We start from the raw sequence: 20526 nt of genomic DNA, 5'->3' as shown, positions 1-20526 counted from the left end.
GAGCTTTAACCCTATGCTCTGTGCCCATTTTGACAGTGCCCACAGGTCAGTACTGAAATTCTTGATAACTCTCTTCAGGTTTATTGGTTTTGCTCTTAGATACACCTGGACACCATCAGCATATGTGTGATCTTTGCAATAGGACAAAGGTGGTGGAAACAACACGATCATTAAATAGAAGCACTGTACATAAATCTTACACCAGCCAGATAACAGACCCATCACTCTTAAGTCACAAAGCAATCAGAGAGTCTGGCAATCCCTGTCTAAATCTGTTCAAGGTAAACAGCAACTGCAGTCATAGTTCACTTTATAGAGGCAGAGGCAGATAGCAGCAGCTAATGAAAGAAGACAGAGTGAACCAGCTGCTGGGTGACATTATATTGGCCAGCTACAGAATACCATGTGACTGGTCTGTGATATATGTGGCTTCCACGTCAGGAGAGCCCTTGGTGGATGTTGCTGATGTCATGCATACTAAAATACCCCTATCTTCCATTTTCATGTCTATCAGGAGTTCCTGAAACCTTCCTTCAATGAAATGGGTGATATCATGATGTAACATTCCTGAGAGGCATCTAGGTATGCCAGTGATCATGGTGCCTGATCTAGAATATCCTCCATGGGCCCAGAGTCCTCCATGATCAGAGGCATACCTGCAGGATGTGGCGGATCAATTTGCTAATCAATATCCATGGACGTGCCCCTCAGTTTGTAGTAAATGGGAACCAGGCAGACAACCTCTGTAACCAAAGGAGAGAAGAGTGCCATGAAGTGGTTGTGACAGAAATGATGGTGGACTCAGTGACAAGGAAGATTGCTCACCAGGGTTCCACAACCAGAGCTAATTGTGATGTTGGTAAAGTATCCCAAGTACCGTAGCCAGCAACACAACCTGGAAACTGTGCTATTCTGCCACAAGCCCGAGATCCACTCCAGATTCTGCCCAAATATGCATGCTCACACTGGGGCACCCACACAGAATGGTGTGTTTTGCATATATTTCATGTTCCAGTTCTGTGAGGGCACACATATAAGAGCTCCATCAGGATTCAACCCTTGATGTGTATGTAATTATAAGAGGCTATAAAGGCATGTGGTGCAGAAGTTGATTTGGAAGGTCTTAAAAATTTCAAATTTGAATTTTTGAATGTATGAACGAAATGTTCTGTCAGCCAATTTGAGGCTGGATGGAATAGCAGCTTGGCAAGATGTTAATTCCATTGTGAGTGTAAAACTTTTCAAAGTCTGTAACTGTGAATTGTGGACCATTGTTGGTTGTGAAATCCAATGCAAGGCTCACACCATGACCACTGTTGTTGCCTGCTGGATGTAGCTGACATATTGGAAGTGAGAGAAGGAGCCCATGATGATTAACCCCATGGACCTCAACAAAGACCACCACAAAGTTAGCATGAACTCAGACCCACAGCTGTGTCCATGCTGGTGACATAGAAAAATACTGGGGTTGGGAAGGCTGGTGTGTCTGGAAAACTGCACACTGTCAAACCACCCCTGCAACATCATTATCCAGACAATGCCAGTAGATGTAGTTGTGTGCCAGTTATTTCACACTGGAAATCCACCAGTGCAGTTACTGTAGGAACTGGAGCACATGACATAGCATGGAGGATGGCACCATCACCTGGTACTGTTTGCTGTCTTTTGTAAGGAACACAACACCGTGCTGAATCTGAAGTTGGTGCCACCAATGAAAAACTAATAAAACCTATGTGATTCCCCACCAGGGAGCTTCATAGGCCAACCCAACCAGATATACTGCAGGCCCACTGAAGAAGCAGGTCACAAATAGACATGTCAGCAACATCCCAGGAATTAATAGGGAACTTGTTGAGTGAATGCTCCAGTTGGCTGTATAACTGAAAGCAAATTGTCTCCTGACAGTCAAATACAGGCTACAGACCTGCTGGAAGGCAGGAGAATGCATATGTGTTAGCAAGTTGTGCACAAGTTTATGTTATTGTTGTAGTCTTCAGTCCAAAGACTGGTTTGATGCAGTCCTCCATGTTACTCTATCCCATGCAAGTCTCTTCACCTCTGAATAACTACTACAACTTACATCCTTCTGAATCTCCTTATTGTATTCATCTCTTGGTCTCCCTTTACAATTTTTAACCCCCACACTACCCTTGGCATCTCAAAATGTGTCCTATCTACCAATCTCTTCTTCTTGTCGGGTTGTACCAAACTTTAGTTACATGATCTACCCATTTAATCTTCAGCAGTCTTCACTAGCACCACATGTCAAAAGTTTCTATTCTCTTCCTCTCTAAACTGTTTATCTTCCATGTTTCACTTCCATCCATGGAAACACTCCATACAAATATATCATGTTATTTTGCTGCTCAAAAAACAAACCTCATCTACTCCTTTAAGTGACTTGTTCCCTAATTTAATTCCCTCAGCATCACCTGATTTAATTTGACTACATTCCATTTTGCGTTTGTTGATGTACATCTTATATCCTCCTTTCAAGACACTGTACATTCCATTCAACTGCTGTTCCAACTCCTTTACTGTCTATGACAGAATTGCAATGTCATCGGCAAACCTCAAAGTTTTTATTTCTTCTCCCTTAACTTTAATGCTTTCTCCTTATTTTTCTGTGGTTTCTTTCACTACTTGCACAATGTACATATTGAATAACATCAGTGATAGGCTACAAACCTGTCTCATTCCCTTCTCAACTGCTGCTTCCCTTTCATGCCTCTTGTCTCTTATAATTGCTGCCTAGTTTCTGTACAAATTGTATATAGCCATTTGCTCACTCAATTTTATTCCTGTTGCCATTAGAATTTCAAATAGAGTATTCCCCTCAACACTGTCAAAAGCATTCTCTAGGTTTACAAATGCTAGAAATATAGGTCTGCCTTCCTTTAACCTGTCTTCATAGGGACAGTATTGCCTCATGTGCTCCTACATTTTGCTGGAATCTAAACTGATCTTCTTGTGCAAAGAATTCATGTTAGTATTTTGCAACCATGAAATATTAAACTGATAGTTCAGCAATATTCACACCTTTCAGCACTTGCTTTCTTTGGCATTGGAATTATTACAATCTTTTTGAAGTCTTAGGGTATTTCATCTGTCTTATACATCTTGCACACCAGGTGGAAGTGTTCTGTCAAGGATGGCTGTGCAAGGCTTTCAGTTGGGTTGACCTATGGAGCTCTCATAGAGCATTGTTTTGACTTACATCTTTCAGTGCTCTCTCAAATTCTTCTCACAGTATCATCCCTCCCATCTTATCTCCATCTATGTCCTCTTCCATTTCTATAACATTGCCTTCAAGTTAATTTCTCTTGTATGGACTCTCTACACATTCCTTCCACTTTCCAGCTTTCCCTTCTTTGCTTAGGACTGGTTTTCCATCCGAGTTCTTAATATTCATACAGCTGCTTCTCTTTTTTCCAAATGCCTCTTTAATTTTCCTGTAGCGAATATCTAGCTTCCCCCTAATGAAATATGCTTCTAAATCTGTACATTTGTTTTCTAGCCATTCCTTCTTAGCCATTTTAGACTCCCTGTTTGTCTCATTTTTTGGACATTTGTATTCCCCTTGTCATACTTCATTTGCTGCATTTTTATGTTTTCTCCTTTCATCAGTTAATTTGAATATCTCCTGTACGTCCCCGTTAGCAGAGTGGTCAGCACGGCAGAATGCCACGCCAAGGGGCCCGAGTTTGATTCCCGGCTGGGGCAGGAGATTTTTTCTGCTCAGGGACTGGGTGTTGTGTTGTCCTCACCATCATTTCATCCCCATCTCCAATGCACAAGTTGCCCAATGTGGTGTGGAATGCAATAAGTACTTGCCCTCGGTGGCTGAACTTCCCCGAATGGGAGACTCCCAGCCCACAATGCTGTACACTCATTTTCATTTTGAATATCTCCTGTGTTATCCAAGGATTTCTATTAGGCCCTGTCTTTTTACCTATTTGATCATATTCTGCCTTCACTATTTCATCTCTCAAAGCTACACGTTCATCTTTTACAGTATTCTTTTCCCTTGTTCTAGTCAATTGTTGTCTAATGCTCTGTCTGAAACTCTCAACAACACCTTCTTCTTTCAACTTATTCAGGTCTCATCTTCTTAATTTCCTGCCTTTTTGCAGTTTCTTTAGTTTTAATCTACAGTTTGTAACAAATACATTGTGGTCAGAGTCCATGTCTGTCCTTGGGTATGTCTTGCAATTTAAAATATGGTTCCAAAAGCCCTTTCTCACTATTATATAATCAGTCTGAAACCTTTCACTGTCTCCAGGTCTCTTCCATGTATACAACATTCTTTCATGATTCTTAGCAATTATTAAATTATGTTCTGTGCAGAATTCTGCCAGGCAGCTTCCTCTTTCATCCTCTTCCCTCAGTCCATATTCACCTACACTTTTTCCTTCTCTTCCTTTTCCTGTTTACAAATTCCAGTCCCCAATCACAATTTAATTTTCATCTCCCTTAATTATCAGAATAATTCCTTTTATCTCATCATATATTTCTTTAATCTCTTCATACATCTTCAGAGCTAGTTAGCATATAAACTTATACTACTGTGGTGGGTGTCGAGTTTGTGTCAGTCTTGGTTATGATAATGCATTCACTATGCTGTGCATAGTAGCTTACTCACATTACTGTTTTCTTATTCATTATTAAACCTGCTTCTGGTTTACCTCTGTTGGATTTTGTATTTATAGCCTTGTACACACTTGACCACACCTGCCACTGAACTTCACTGATTCCCACTATATGTAACTTCAACCCATCCATTTCTCATTTTAAATTTTCTAACCTATCTGCATGATGAAGGGATCTGACAGTCTGTGCTCCAGTCCATAGAATGCAATTATTAATTCTCCTGATGTTGACATTCTTCTGAGTAGTTTTCACTTGGAGATGTGAGGGACTATTTTACCTTCGAAATATTTTACCCAAGAGAATGCCATGATACACTAGAGTTGCATGTCAGGGGGAAAAATTACAAGTGCAGGATGTAGATTCCACACACAACACAGACTTCACCTGAATGGCTTGAAGAAAGAATATCTGGCAAACCTGATAACCAAGGAAATAAAAAACTACCAAAATAAATTCAAACCCAAAATGATAATTACATCACCATCACCAGACTCCATAACGAAAACAATTCAAAAAAAGGTAAAAGCATTAGAACCTCATCAGCACTAGCAAAGCCAGTAAAAAAAGATGAAGTTTAATAGAGAGAACAGTAGACAGTGATTTCAACGAAAAGAGAACTACAGTTCTTCACCATCCAAATAATATTTTAGACAAAAATGAGAAGACTCCAAGTTCACAAGAAAACACAGCAGTAGTGGCAGAACCAACATTTTAAGTGTCAGAAACAGCATCAACATCATCATCAACTACAACAACAACAACAGAAATTGTGGTATTAAGTACATTAGCAGCAGGACCAATTGCAGCAACAAACAACTCACCACAGCCCAATGTACAGGTATGTCCTCGGAGGTGCAGGAAACCTGTCTTTCTTAAGGATTTTTGGTATCTCACCAGGACACGGGAACAAATATGACAGCACAAAATGTAAATAAAATTGTAACCAGTTCTCACCCTACTCATCTACAGATTTTAAGTCTAAATACTCAGTGCCTTAGAAATAGATCACTACAACTTGAGGTAGCAATGAATGATGCAAACATTGACTGCATGTGCATCATGGAGCATTGGTGCAGAACTTTTGAACTATGTATCATTAATATTCATCCATATAATTGGCAAGTCAGTATTTTAGGAAAAAATGTCAAAAATGGAGGTGTATGCATCACTAAATCAAGTATCAGGTACAAAATAAGGTGTGAAACTGAATTATTGAGTATCGAAAATCATTGTGAAGCAGCAGCTATACACCTGTATGAAATACAGGGAAAAGTCATAGTAATAGCTATATACAGACCACCTACTGGGGACACAGAAACACTGCTTAATATTCTTTTTAATGAAATAGCCACTGTAGTTGTCTGTGGGGATTTCAACATATATCTTATGAATGAAAGTCAACATATATCTTATGAATGAAAGTAGGTTAAAACATCAATTCCTATATCTATCATGTAGTTTCAATCTGTTTCAACAAATACACAAACCCACAAGAATAATGTACAATACAAACAGTCTTATTGATAATATATTTTAAAATGTACAATCTATAGAAGTAGAAGTAACAAATACTGATTTGGGATTATCAGACCACATTGCTCTTGTCCTCAAAATTGATTCAGTGTCACTGTAAGAGAAAAAAGAGAACCTCATGTATAAAAGAAAATTTTCCACTGAAAACTGTGTAGAATTTACAAATATCCTAACTAGTGAGTCCTGGGCATAAGTACTGTCCCTACAAATATGAATGATGCATGTAACACTTTTTCTTCAGTTTTCATGGGATATTTTGAAATCTGCTTTCCAAAGAAACTGTCAAGAATCACATCACATCACAATACAAAGCCAAGTTCTTGAATAACAGTTGACATCAAAACTTCTTGTGGAACTCTAAAGAGACTAAATTCAAAATTGAAGACATCTACAGATCCACAATTCATAGAATATGTTAAGAATTACAAGAGGGTATATCAAAAAGAAATTGCCAAGGCAAAATTTATGAGTTATGACAACTTCTTTCTAGCCACACCAAAAGGTAACCTGTTATCTTGATATAGTTCAAATAAACTTTTCAAAAGTAAAATCTTCCTTAAGTCTTCATCAAAAGGCAACTGAAAATATGCCTCTGCAAGATTGATTTTAGAAAATAGTTTTTGTCCTGAAAATATAGAAAGAAGTTCATCTGGATGAGGTAAAGGATAATAATTAATGTCTGCTTGCATTTCAACCATTTCCTTGCAGTCTCTGCACAACCTAAGGGACCTCCCAGACTTCCTAACCACCACTAGACATGAAGTTGACTGACTGTAGGAAATGAGTAAGAAAACCTGTTGTTGTTATACTGTGCCTAGTTCAATCTTAACCTCATCCTTGATGGCCAATAGAATTGGGACCACTTGGCAAGATCATGGACTTGTTGTTGGCTTTAAGACAATGTGTGACTGACAGTCAACTCTGGCCCCCAAACCAGATTCAAAGAGTGGCACAAACTGCATATCAATTGTAGTGATGAGCCAATGGACTGCACTTCATGATGTAATGAGTATCTAAAGGCAGAATATGCACTGTGGCAAAAATGATCTCAACCATCTGAAATGTTACTAACTTCAATCAGCTGGGGCCATTCCTTGTGCCCATTGTGATACTGCATACTTCTGCAAAATGACCTCTTCAGAAAGACTAATAACACAGGTCTGCAAAAAAATATTTTTTGAAAGTTGTTTGAAATTTGATAACTGACTTTTATGTACTTTTCAAAAATGTAATCCATTTTTTTCTATCATGTCAGGTTTTCTCACAAAAAGGAGAGTATTTTTGGGTGTAATAACAAAATTTAAGCGATTTATCGCATTTTTTCCAACGTTATAAAATTTTATTTTATTTATAAATCATGTTCTAAACTACATTTCCAGTACACTTCCAATTCTCTTTAAGCTCATAAGTCCTTATAATAACACTTTCGCTTTCTGTCAAAGCTTCTTTTATTGCTTTTTCGGTTGTGGACTCGTTGAGGATCATCTTTTCTTATCATCCAGCAGTAGTCCACTATCATGTTGATGTTTCATCTTTCTTTATATATTCTTTCCATTCCTTTGATATCTCGGTGGAATCTTTTGCCCTGTTCTTCACTTACATCACCAAAGTTTGCAGGGAAGTAGTCAAGATGTGAGTGGAGAAAATGAACTTTAATGCTCATGTTACAGCTCAGCTTCTTAAGGTTGTTGAGCATGTCTGCGATGATTTTCTTGTAGTTTTGATCGTCCATGCTGCCTTTTCTTTTGTTTCCATGAAAAGAATGTACCCAGAGCCAACGTATGTGTATCTTTCAATCTAGATCCTAAAACTTCTGCCGATTCTTTAGAAAGGCCTAGGTCTTTAACTAAATTGTTCAGTTCAGATTGTGAGAATGGAATTGGATCGGTTGTGCCAGGATCATAGCAATCTCTGTCTTCTTCGCTATCACCTTGCTGAGCCAATGGCTTGTGATCATCTATATTAGCCAAAGAATCTGGAGGAGAAGGTATTGGTACTTCAGGTCCATGAGGAACAGAGTAAATGGTTGATTGAATGTTAGGTTAAGAAATATCCTTTTTGTTTTTCAAATTGAAACCTCGCACACTGCAAGAACAAAATTAGCAGTCATCACTATGATTTTTGAGCTCCCTCCAAACCACTGGTATTCCAAAACGTAAGGACTGCTTTTTACATTGAAACCATTGCCTTAATTCTTCAACACACACTAAACAAACTTTGTGTGGGGCCTAAGGCTTATCTTGATTGCATAACTTTATACCAAGATAGGCAAAATATACTTTTTCAACAAAATCGGAAATTTTTCTTTGTTACTTTTTAACGGTATATTTACCACAAATGTAGCAGAAGCAATTTGGTGAGTTTATACATCCTCTGGTAGCCATTGTCCACTGTCCATAAAAAAAGTTCACAACACAAGAAAACAGTCACTACATTAAAGCACTAGTAACAACAACACATGAACAGCACAGAGTGAAGAAGTACTGTGAACTGAAGGACAATAGCAGAAGCTCACTGCTTGGTGATGGCGGGGGAAGGCGAGAGTGACAGACAGGCACTGACATGAAAATACTGCTGTTTTCTCCTAATTACTCTTTATTTTACGTATATCTAGCATAAAAATGGCTATATAACAGTTTATGGAGATCCTAAAAACCAAAATTCAAACTCACAAGAGTGCTGAAATATTTAAAAAAGCTAAAACTAGACTCGCTGTTTGTGGAATAACTGTATGTGATGGAATTTTTTCACTATTTTTCATGAAATCAGCACGGAAAACACTATAAAAATCACTTAATAAATTTGAAACAATTTTTATGTCGCAGACCTGTGTCCTCATTATGTGGACATTCCTACCTGGGATGCAATGGGAAACAGTCTGGGCAGCTTGAAAACAAAGTGTATGACTCTGACACAATGCTTGGTATTAGCAGGGGTCTGCACAGAATGATGCTGGTCGGCCACTGCTAAGTGGAACTTGTTTACCACTTTAGATTCTGTTATGAACTCCCACTTCACTTTATCACTGCAGTTCTGGGCAACACATGAAATGTGAAAATCTGATAAAAAAGTTTGTAGTGTAGCTTTTCATATTTCAAACATCTGACGTACAGTGTTGTAAGAAATCTAGGCTTGCCACTGCTACATGCATTTTGTTGGAAAATGGTTGAATAATCTTAGATAATAAATACAATGTGTCAGACAATGGTAACAAAGATGGATTGGACAATGGAGCTAACTTTTAAACCAAGTAACACAACTGTGGATTTGTCAAATGCAAAAACATCTATTGACAATCTAGACATTTGATTTCACTTGCCTGTAAAAGCATCACAAGGCATTTTCAACATACTTCTAAGTTTTCGAACACAAAATTAATGTCCTGTAACAACAATTCAGTGATATTCCAGACCATATCTTGTATCTTGTTAGTGGAAGATCTCTTTCACAAATGAGTTACACTTATCCAGTAGTTTACCAATTGACATAAAAATGAAACTTTTTAACAAAGAATTTAGTTCCCTCAAATTAAAGTAATTTTTAATTTTAAAACTCAGCTATTTATATATACTATTAATTCTAGATGTGGTTGTGAGCACTGCAGAGGTTGTTATATTTTTCCATCAAATGTAGTGTAATTTTTGTTTCTGTGTAGTTATCCTGTTGAGGTGACATTTTATCTGGAGTTATGCATGTTCTCCTCATATCACTCTAAAGTAATTGCATTGTCTACAAAATTTCTGATTTAGAACAAACACTATTTTTTGCACAGCTCATAGACACTTTCAGAAGTACACGCAGTTTAGGTGTCACTCCATCATTGATCTAATTCCCTCAGATAGTAATTACACTAGTAACAGAAACTTTCCTGGCAGATTAAAACTGTGTGCCGGACTGAGACTTGAACTTGGGACCTTTGCCTTTTGTGGGCAAGTGCTCTGCAATAAAGCCATGAGGATGGGGTGTGAGTCGTGCTTGTATGGCTCAGCCTTGCCCGCGAAAGGCAAAGGTCCCGAGTTCGAGTCTCGGTCCGGCACGCAGTTTTAATTTGCCATGAAAGTTTCATAACAGCGCACACTCCTCAGATGGTAGAGCACTTGCCTGCAAAAGGCAAAGGTCCCGAGTTCGAGTCTCAGTCTGGCAGACATTTTTCATTTGCCAGGAAAGTTTCATAACAGCGCACACTCCACTGCAGAGTGAAAATCTCATTCTGGCCTACACTAATAACATATATAACATTGTTTGTTAATGTGTGTGTTTTGGCAGTAATATTACAGGGTTCTTAACAAAATGTTTCCAACATATGAGGGCATGTTGAAAAGTAATGCCCTGGAATTTTTTATGTAAATAACCTTAAAGCTTTTTGAATAAAATAAATGTCATTAACATTCTACATTTTTGTTTTTCATGTCTACATATTTGCAGCTCTCTGATGCTAGAGGCCTCCGAGCTGTAGTGTAACATGGTGGTGTGTAATAAAATTACAAAAAACGCTTGAGAAACAGCATACTATAACTGAGTTTCAAATTCAGAGAGTTCATCCACACATGGAGTAACTTCTCCTTCAGCTTGACAATGCCATACCACACACAATTGCTGTGAGATCAGCAACAATACAATGCCTTGGGTTCCCTGTCATCAATCATCCTCCATACAGCCGCAACTTGACCCCATCTGGCTGTCATCTGTTTTGAAAACTTAAAGAACACCCTCAAGGATTTCACTTAAATACTGATGATGGATTGCAAGCAAAGCTGAAGCTGTGGCTGCATCAGCAAAGTCAAATGTTCTGTAGTGAGGGTGTCAACAAACTAGCCTCTCATTGGGAGAAATGAGTTAAGAGTTTTCACATAAAAATTTGGAGGCATTACTTTTCAGCATGCCCTTTTAATTTGTGGATTTATGGACAAAGTTTGCAATACCTAGGAGACATCAGAAACATATGTAAAGCAGGAATGAGTTTGCTCCAACTAAATAAACACTCTAACAACATTTACCAGTTAAAAGCACCAGTATACAAGGAAAACCACATGTTGAAGAAGAATATAATAAACTCACAATAAGAATTGTATTAACATTTCCATGACAATTTCCTACTGATGTTCTATGCATATTTTAATGCTTTGTTGAATACTACAAGAAAATTATTGTATGCTTATCTTACAGGTGGTTTCATGGAAAGTTTGGATAATCGTTGGATCCTGCAAGGAAATTTACAACAGTGTGAACAGTTTGAAAAGACACCTAATACCTTAGGTTTGAAAAACATGGCAGGTGTTTTCATACTAGTTGCTGCTGGAATAGTTGGTGGTATTGGGCTTATAATAATTGAAATGGCCTATAAGAAACATCAGATACGGAAACAAAAGAGAATGGAACTAGCTCGCCATGCTGCAGACAAATGGAGAGGTGCCATTGAGGTAAAAAATTACAAATGCTCTATAAAGTGTTTCTGAAAGGTTCTGTATTTCTGTGACAGACTAATTTTGTTTACAATTAATAATTTTAACAAACTTATGCTTTGGTTATACAGGCACATAAAATGTCTGGCAGTGAACACAAATTATTGCTGCAGCAAAGTAGATGAAAATTATGTCAGTTTAGAATTTTCTCTGATGTATTTAAAAGTTTTAACACCATTACTGAAAAGAGTTCTGCACCACTTCACTGACGTGTTGTGCTTAATAGTTAACTTAGGAGTCAGTACTACAGCACATTATGTTGTACTGGGACCACTGTTAGAATGTAAACTAAAGTTGCTGTAATTGTTTTACCAATGTACTCTCCAAATTGTCAAAGAGACAAATGAAGTCAGGGTGTACTCTCCTTGGTGTGTTTTACCTGTGATATGCAAGGGACATTGAGTGGAGAAGTTGTAGGACTGTAATACTGGCAGTAGTGAGCCACAGATTAGGCTGACTTTGTGATGAAACTTTGACGTGATTTGGATTTGGAGTCTGGTGCACTTATAGTATCAGCATTGTCTACTGGATTGAGACATGCCAAAGCAAAAGCAAGTTTCACAACAATGTTACATGATAGTGGTCAGCTAGAAGGATAACAGCAGTTGTGGGCTGAGTCCATTGGTAGCCACAGAAAAACAGTGATGGCACTTGATGTAGGCTAAATAGTAATGGCACAATCTTTGAAAACATTACCCTGGTAGTGTGCTATCAAACAAATTGTCTCAGCTATCACTGTTTTACTGCTTCATCTGATGTTGAGGAAGAGTTGGCCCAGGGAAGTGGTGGGGAATGGAGGGAGGTGGGGAAGGGGAGGAGTAGAGAAAGATTTCATTGGCTTCTGCCCTCCTTGAATGCAACTGTCACTTCATGTAGAATGCTGGTTCCACACGGCCATCTGTCAGATGATATGCCCTCTCAAATATGGATTTAGAGTTCAGCATCACAATAACTTTGGAATCACACACTCTTGGCAATTTCACATACCTCTCCCAAAAGAAAGCAAAAACTTCGGTTGCCCTCAGGGGATATATCCTGGTATGTCTGCAATTCCCATTTCTGGGGACAGTTCTATATTTCGCCTGAGATGGGCCACGTTCTTCATCTCTGTAACATGGGTTGAAACCAGGGATTGGAAATGACTAGGAAGACACAGTACTCTGTGAAGATATTGCCTAAATAGAGTACATGCAATGAGGAAGTCAATACTTGATGCTTTGCATGACCCAACACCAGTTTCCAGGATCCGCACCTTCCACGTCCAAGAATTTCAGGTTATCATTGGATAATTCAGCTGAAAATTAGGTTAATGCCATGTTGCCATACTGTGATCCCAAAGATGCATCAAAAACAATAAAGTTCATGATTGTTAGCAATGTAAAATTTCAACAGCACCTCTTCCATTTAGCAGGGTTGTCCTATAGGTACTCTTTTGACTTTCTCTCTTGACTTAGCACAGATTATTTTAAACATTTGGTTTCCTAATGTCCTTAATAGTCTTTCTGTTTCTCCATTCGACTGGGAATAAAATGGAATTGAGGTAATTGTGTGATTCCGTTTTGCACACAAAATTCTTAACACATGGGGATGACACTGAAAGAAATTGAGAGAGCATCTACAACGAACAATCACAAGGGCCATAAAAATAGCTAATGAAGTTCACATGTATTCTTTGCTATGGTTCTGGTGAGATGGACAGTAGGGATCTGCTTGGATGCTGGTTGGTGCTTCACACAAATTTCACACTACCGGGCTAGCCACTCGTCCTCAGTATTGTCACAAAGCTAATAACTGTTTCATATGAATCATGCCCCAGTATCCCAACATAAATAACCTCCTCTTCTCTACTCCCCCTCCGCTCTACCCCCACATCATCAAACTCCTTTATTAACCTTCTGTCGGGCGCGGTGTTTGTCGCAGCAAGATCGGATGCGGTGTATCAAATTGATCACACCGTTTATTCACGTGATCATTTATTAAATTCTGTTCACAAAACATATTATAAGTGCCAAATATATTTTGCAGTAGAAATATTCAACATTCAGATTTCTTATCGTCAATGTTGGGCTTTAGTAACAAATGATAAAAACGTCACTTTTTCATTTGCTTCTTTATTATATTTCACTAATAAAACACATTACAAATGACAATTACCTTTACAGAAAGGCTATTATGACACTGGAACAGAACAACAATGATATTACAACTCATTCATTTGTTTCATCGTCACTTTTTGACTGTGGTAACAAATGCGGAATTTTTCCACATTCAGAGCAAAAATGTTCAATGTGTATCAAACAGATAGGCTTCTGACACATTTTGCAACAATATTTTGTCAGTCTTTTTTTTTCTGTACAGATATTACACCTTTTCCTGTTGATCCCAGTCCCTTGTTCTTCGTTTCTGCTTGTGTCTTCTGCTTCTTCTTCACACATTGGCCTATATTGTTGTAGCCGCAGTTGAAGGTCTCTGTGAATTCCTGAGGTGTCCAAGCATCTACGAACCAAGTGAGGTAGAACTAATGCATGTGAGAGTTGCTTCAGGAATCCTTTTCTTCAGGTAAAATTCTCGTTGTTTCCATAGTAAATTACTTGTGAATTGATTCCACTCATATTGATCATTGCAAAAAATATGACCATGGGCCAACGGCACACATTTCTTGCTACATTGTATGAAGTGGTCAACTTATCTGTAGTGTCGACTCCACCTTTGGTGCTATTGTAAAATGTTACAATGGATGGCTTCTGTTTATCTCCAGTGTCAGCATCTACTGAATTATCTTCATGCAAACTTGATGTCAAGATAAAACACTTCCCCTTTTTAGGAACGTAGGAAACTAGAGTACAGCCTTTCTTGAAGCCAAAAAGTGAACTATGGACAGCCCTGCCTTTACTGGTAGCAAACTCCAGAGGAATCTCACGCTTGTTTTTCTTCATCGTCCCAACAAAAGAAAGATTTTTTTTTCTTCTTAGCTCTTCTATCAAACCAATAGTAGTAAACCAATTGTCTACTGTCACATTTCGACCTGACTGATAAATTGGTTCACATAGTCGCAGAACAACATCTGAAGGTTTATTACTAATGTGGTACAATCCTTCTGGCTGCAGCCCAGTATATATTTCCAGATTATAGAGATAAAATATTTGGGAATCCACAAGAGCATATATCTTAATTCCATATTTGTTTGGTTTGCTAGGTATGTATTGACCAAAACTGCACCTTCCATGGAATCCTTCAAGTTTCTCATCTACTGTAACATTTTCTCCGAGGGTGTAGGATTTCTGGCAATTCTGTACAAACAGAGAAAATATTTCCCGAATTGCTGTTATCTTATCTAATTTTCTCTTTTCATTGCGAGTCACACGATTGTCAAATCTAAGGCACCGCATGATGAATTTGAAACGTTTTATGTTCATAACGAGACGAAATTTTTCAATTCCATCCCCATCACTTCCCCACAGATCTTCTAAGCTTTGTCTGTTACTTTGGTAACACCAGCCAAAAACAGAAGACCAATGAAAGCTTTTAATTCAATAATATCTATAGGTTTTACGTCTCTCTCTCGCTGAAAAGAAGCTTTGATGCTCTCAGTATACTGATTGGTATACAGAACTATAATTGACAAAATGTCATCATCTATGAGGCAATTCCAACATTCCAAAGGCGTTCTCAATGCTTTCGCAGCACCTATAGGACCAGGTAACTTTCGAATAATATTGTGGGCCCTGAAACGTACTCTCTGCAATGGTGGAACTTTATTCCATTTTGTCTCTTTGTCCCTTCCAGTATAATAATGCTGGCTTTCTCCAAGTACTTCCTCATCATTTTCACTGTCGTTTTCCTCTGTTTCTGAATCTTCCTGCCAAACTTCAACTGCGTCATCACAATCTGTATCTACTTCGTCTTCAAAATCCTCTTGAGCTTCATCATTATCCTCTTCGAACAACATTTTTTGTATTTCTGCAACATGATTTGTGTCAAGGAGGTTGTATGTCTTACTGTATCCTGCCATGATCAAGTGTCTCACACCTAAAACGATAAAATTCCTATAAAATAACGCAGTCAGGTGCAGTGTATCAATTTGATGCCTGATACTCAAACGTTCTGATGATTAAACGGTCCAAAAAGAAAATAAGTGCATTACACATTGTATATTAACATTGTACTACTTACTAAGTTATGTTGATAACCAAAGAAACGAATTGTTGAAATGCAACACAAACGGGCGCAGTGTATCAAACTGATCAATCAGCACATATATCGACAACAGAGCAGTCGTATTGACACTGAAGCACACAACAATGACAAGCATTCGGAAAAGGCTAGCTGCTAGCGAGTAGGTGTCAGTGCTGCCACTCATTGACAAATAATTTACAGTAAACTTCGAGGTGTATCAATTTGAACAGCCGCACCCGACGGAAGGTTAATAATGAGGTATTGCCACCTGGCACTCATGTGAGAATGACTGCAGTAGCAGAACATATCATTTTATCATCTGCTGGTGTTTTAAGTTACAATGGCTATTCCTAATGTAGGGCTTCCCACAAAGATGGATCGGCTCCATCTGTTGAACAATGTATGAGGTGTGATCAAACAATATGCAAATGAATTTTTTTGCAGCAACTGATGTTGCTACAGCAGTTTGAGGAAATTTGTCCAATAGCCTGATCTGGTGAGACAAGCAACATGTTCTCACTTGTCAGTCAGCATTCAGAGAGGCTAGAGTGAGTTTGTGCTTACCGTATCTGTCACACATCATGGATTTTGAACAATGCATGAACATTAAGTTCTGTTTCAAGTCACAAAAAAGAGCCAAGGAAACTCATTAAATGTTGAAATTGGTGTATGGCAATAATGCTTTAACTCTGAAGACTATTTGCAAGAGCCATGAGCAATTTAAAAGTGTAAATGAGTTGGTAGAAGATGAGCATTGTTTAGGACATATATTAACCTCAAAAACAGAAAAAAAACATACAAAAATTGGAAAAAAAAATTGTTCAAACAGGTGAATAACTATTTGAGAGCATACCAAAGAACTTAGCATGTCATAAATGTCTGTGCATAGCATTTTTATCAATAACTTGCAAATGGGATAAGTTAGTGTAAAATTTGTTCCCAGGGTTTTGAGTGATTAACAGAAGAGAAATGGTGTGTCAGTTTGCATATAGTTGAAGGATTGTCTTCTTTTAGACTCAGGCTTCATGTTCAAAAATTGTAACTGGAGATGAAACTTGAATCTATGTGTATGGCTCTGAGTTATGAATTCTAAGAGTTCCCAATGGAAAACCAGTGAACCTCTTCCCCATAAAAAGGCATTGTCAGTCAAAATCTGATATTAAAGTCACGCTCTTCTTTTTCAGTATTCAGGGCATAGTGTGATGAGAGTTCATTTCAATGGGAACAACTGCAAATGCTGAATTTTACAAGGGTATACTGGAACTTTAGCAAAATGCTGTACTGAGGAAGAGACCAGAACAATAGGTCTTTGGCTTACTTCTTCATCACAACAATGCACCTTGCCACACTTCATATTGATTTACAAGTTTTTGGCTGGAAAAAGTGTTCCTGTCTGTCCATATTTGCCCTACTCACCAGATTTAGCACCATGCAATTTCTGGCGCTTCCCAAAAATTAAAACTACGAGGGGCATTTGAAAAGTCCATGAAAAGTCTGAGAGATGGCACCAACGGTGCATATTGAGATCATTTTTAGCTAGTAGCATCTTTGGATAGAACACACACCAAGTTTTAGCCATATTGGTCCATTTCTTTGTGTTTGGAATTCGTGTGAATCAAGGAAGTCGAGTGATTGTCAAAAAATTGACAAAAAAGAATTTTGTGTGGTGATTAAACATTACTTTATGAAAGGCAAAACGCCTCAGGAGACTAAAGAGAAGCTTGTTAAACATTACGGTGACTCTTCACCTTCGATTAGAACAGTTTATAAGTGGTTTCAAAATTTTCGGAGTTGGCATATGGGCACAAGTAATGCTAAACATTCTGGATGCCCTGTGGAGGTTATGACTCCAGAAATAATTGATAAAATCCATTATATAGTGATGGATGACAGAAGAGTTAAAGTGTGTGAGATTGCTAGTACTGTGGACATCTCAAATGAATGGGTACATAATATTTTGCATAACCATTTGGACATGAGAAAGCTATCCACAAGGTAGGTTCTGCGATTGCTCAAGATTGACCAAAAACAGAATCGTGTGAAGTGACAGCCAAATCTAAGTATGGTGCAGAACGGAGTCCATTTCAGTGGCTGTAAGATTTTTAATGCCCTCCCTTCAAGAATTAAGCATTTGGTAGATGATGATCTATTGTTTAAAAAAACCTTAAGGCAGGTCCTATTGCAAGGATCATTTTATACAATAGAAGAGTTCCTGAACTACAGTGTTTAACATTTCTTGTATTGTAAATTGCAAATGTATGCTGCTACGGTCGCAGGTTTGAATCCTACCTTGGTCATGGGTGTGTGTGATGTCCTTAGGTTAGTTAGGTTTACGTAGTTCTAAGTTCTAGGGGACTGATGACCACAGCAGTTGAGTCCCATAGTTCTCAGAGCCATTTTTTGCAAATGTATGCCCAAATTTGTATTTCTAATACTGAATATTTTTATTGTAAACATATGTTTTGCAATATTTATTTCTCTGTAACACTTATTATTTTGTAATCTTTATTTATCTCTAAAATGTATTTTTTGTAGTGGGACCTAAGTTACTGTTTACTGTTTTTGTTTTGTAATCTCTATCTATTTCTAAAACGTATTTTTTGTAGTGGGACCTAAGTTACTGTTTACTGTTTTTGTTTTGTTTAATGTATTACCATAAATTCTGGCCAAAAGCTTGTAAAATTGACACATTCCATATCCTGTGATAGTGTCATAACATTGATCACCAGAACAAGAGATAAATAAATAAAAATGAGCAAAATTTATGTAAATAGTTTGAAATTGTCACTAAGCTTATGGACTCTCTCCTTTCTTGGAGCTAACAGACTAACAAAAACATACATATAAGCAGAGGATGCAGTGCTGGGATAATGTTGCCAGTATAGCACTGCATGTGTATATGTGTGTTTTGGTTAACCTTTAAATTGAGGAAGGATTTTGTTCAGAAACCTGGCTTCAGTTTCAACCTGGTTTACACGCCTGTTTTCCATTCAAAGTCTCAACTTTATGATGAGTGATTAACTATACACATCTCATTATTTGTATTTCACCTGCTAGAGACTAAAGCTTGTGGATGTGACTTTGTCAGTTTGATGGTGATAGTCAGGTTTTTAAGATACTGAATGCTTCAGGAATGCAAACTTTGACAGAAAATGTAGGATGTTCTGATTTCAGAGAAAAAATATATGGAATACTACTAACAAACTCCATGGTTCAAACACTCTTGAGCTATGTGACTGGAGCAGCAGGAATGTAGATTTTTGCTCATTTATTCAACACTCTTATTTTTAAATGACATTACTGATAGATCACTTCTTTTTTTTTCAGAGAAGAAAAACACTAAGAGCAACTGTTGCAGCTCAAAGAAGGCTTAAAGCAAATGGAGTGAATGATCCAGCAACAGTAAGTTTATCAGTAGACGCTCTGCCACAACTGGAAGCCAGAAGTCCAGCAAGAGCATGGCCTGGGGGTTGTGATGTAAGGCAACGTGGATCAAGAACTGATGAAATAAGAGTTGCCACTACTGCCCAGAGCAATCCAGCTTATACCTCCAATCTCCCTGACATGATAGTATAGAAATATTGCAAGTGGAAGTGGAGAAACTATGTATCACACAATCACTCTTGTGCACAAAACTTATTTGAATTTACTGATTTTTATATATTTATTGTATGTTAAGTAGCTCTGAAATTCATACACTTGAATACAATTAAAACACCAAGGTTGTGCATTATATCATGGATAAATACAAATTCATCATCCCTCCCTTCTTCCCCCCAACCCCCTCTGCCCTGCCCTCTCCCCCTGCTGCCTCCTCTCCTCCTCATCAGTCATCTTCATTTTTCAGTCATTAGATCATTTACCTACTACATCATATTCATAGCATTAATTCCTAGATATAGCAATCCAGCAACAGAAAAAACTTTAGAAAATATATTGTAATTGACAGGATAAACTTACTATCAACTTCACATTAGAAATCCTGTGTATCAGTACTGATTAAGTGTGTTTAAGAAATCAGTTCATTTTTGTTTACTGTGATATTTTTTACAATTACTGATCATGAGCAATTAGCGCCAACTTAGGAATAGACTATGTTGCTGGAAGATACCACTGCCCATAAATATGCATAGATGCATATGCTTATATACATTTACAAAGTGAACTGATGCTGGAGCTGGCTCTAGTATAAATTTTCTCTGTTGCATAAAATAAAAATTACTGAGTGACATTATTTTTCTTATGTCAATTTACATACAATGCATCATGTTGTGATTTATTAAATGAATTATACAACTACTGTTGTCTTCCTTACTTTCATATTGTGTAACTGTGGTATTTAATATTAAACATTGAATTCTGTAACATAAGTGAGTGATTATTTTAAAACTTGCAATGATACAAAACATAGCAGCAAAAATATAAGAAACTATTGCATCCCTCAGGAAGATAAATATATATTGTGAAGGGGAGTTGTCGACATTTTCTAATGTTATGACCACAGGAACATTTTTATGTATGAAATTTCTTTACAGTTTAAAATGTCTTAGTTTAATCAAGCAAAAGAGCTTATCTAGTAGAACACCTGCTAGGATGCAACAGAACTTAAAACATATTAGTGATTTAGGTGATACACTTCTTATTATTTCAAAAATGAAATGAGTATAATGCAGATGTAAAATACCAGAAAAAGTATTTACAATGG

At 37.6% G+C, this 20526-nt stretch overlaps 1 protein-coding gene across 1 annotated transcript in view; it reads left to right on the top strand.

The window, feature by feature from the left end:
* Positions 1–20105, top strand: part of LOC126184960 (glutamate [NMDA] receptor subunit 1) — a 513057-nt gene extending 492952 nt beyond the window's left edge. Inside the window, exons 17-18 of the mRNA XM_049927654.1 lie at positions 11350–11603; positions 19149–20105. Of these exons, the coding sequence (XP_049783611.1) occupies positions 11350–11603; positions 19149–19397 (503 nt within the window). The 3' untranslated portion in view covers positions 19398–20105. The remainder of the gene's footprint in view (positions 1–11349; positions 11604–19148) is intronic.
* The last annotated feature ends 421 nt before the right edge of the window (positions 20106–20526 follow it).

This window comes from Schistocerca cancellata, chromosome 4 (genome assembly GCF_023864275.1).
Source record: "Schistocerca cancellata isolate TAMUIC-IGC-003103 chromosome 4, iqSchCanc2.1, whole genome shotgun sequence".
Lineage (NCBI taxonomy): Eukaryota > Metazoa > Arthropoda > Insecta > Orthoptera > Acrididae > Schistocerca > Schistocerca cancellata.
The sequence above is the reverse complement of the archived record's forward strand: the minus strand, read 5'-3'. Positions and strand labels throughout refer to the sequence as shown.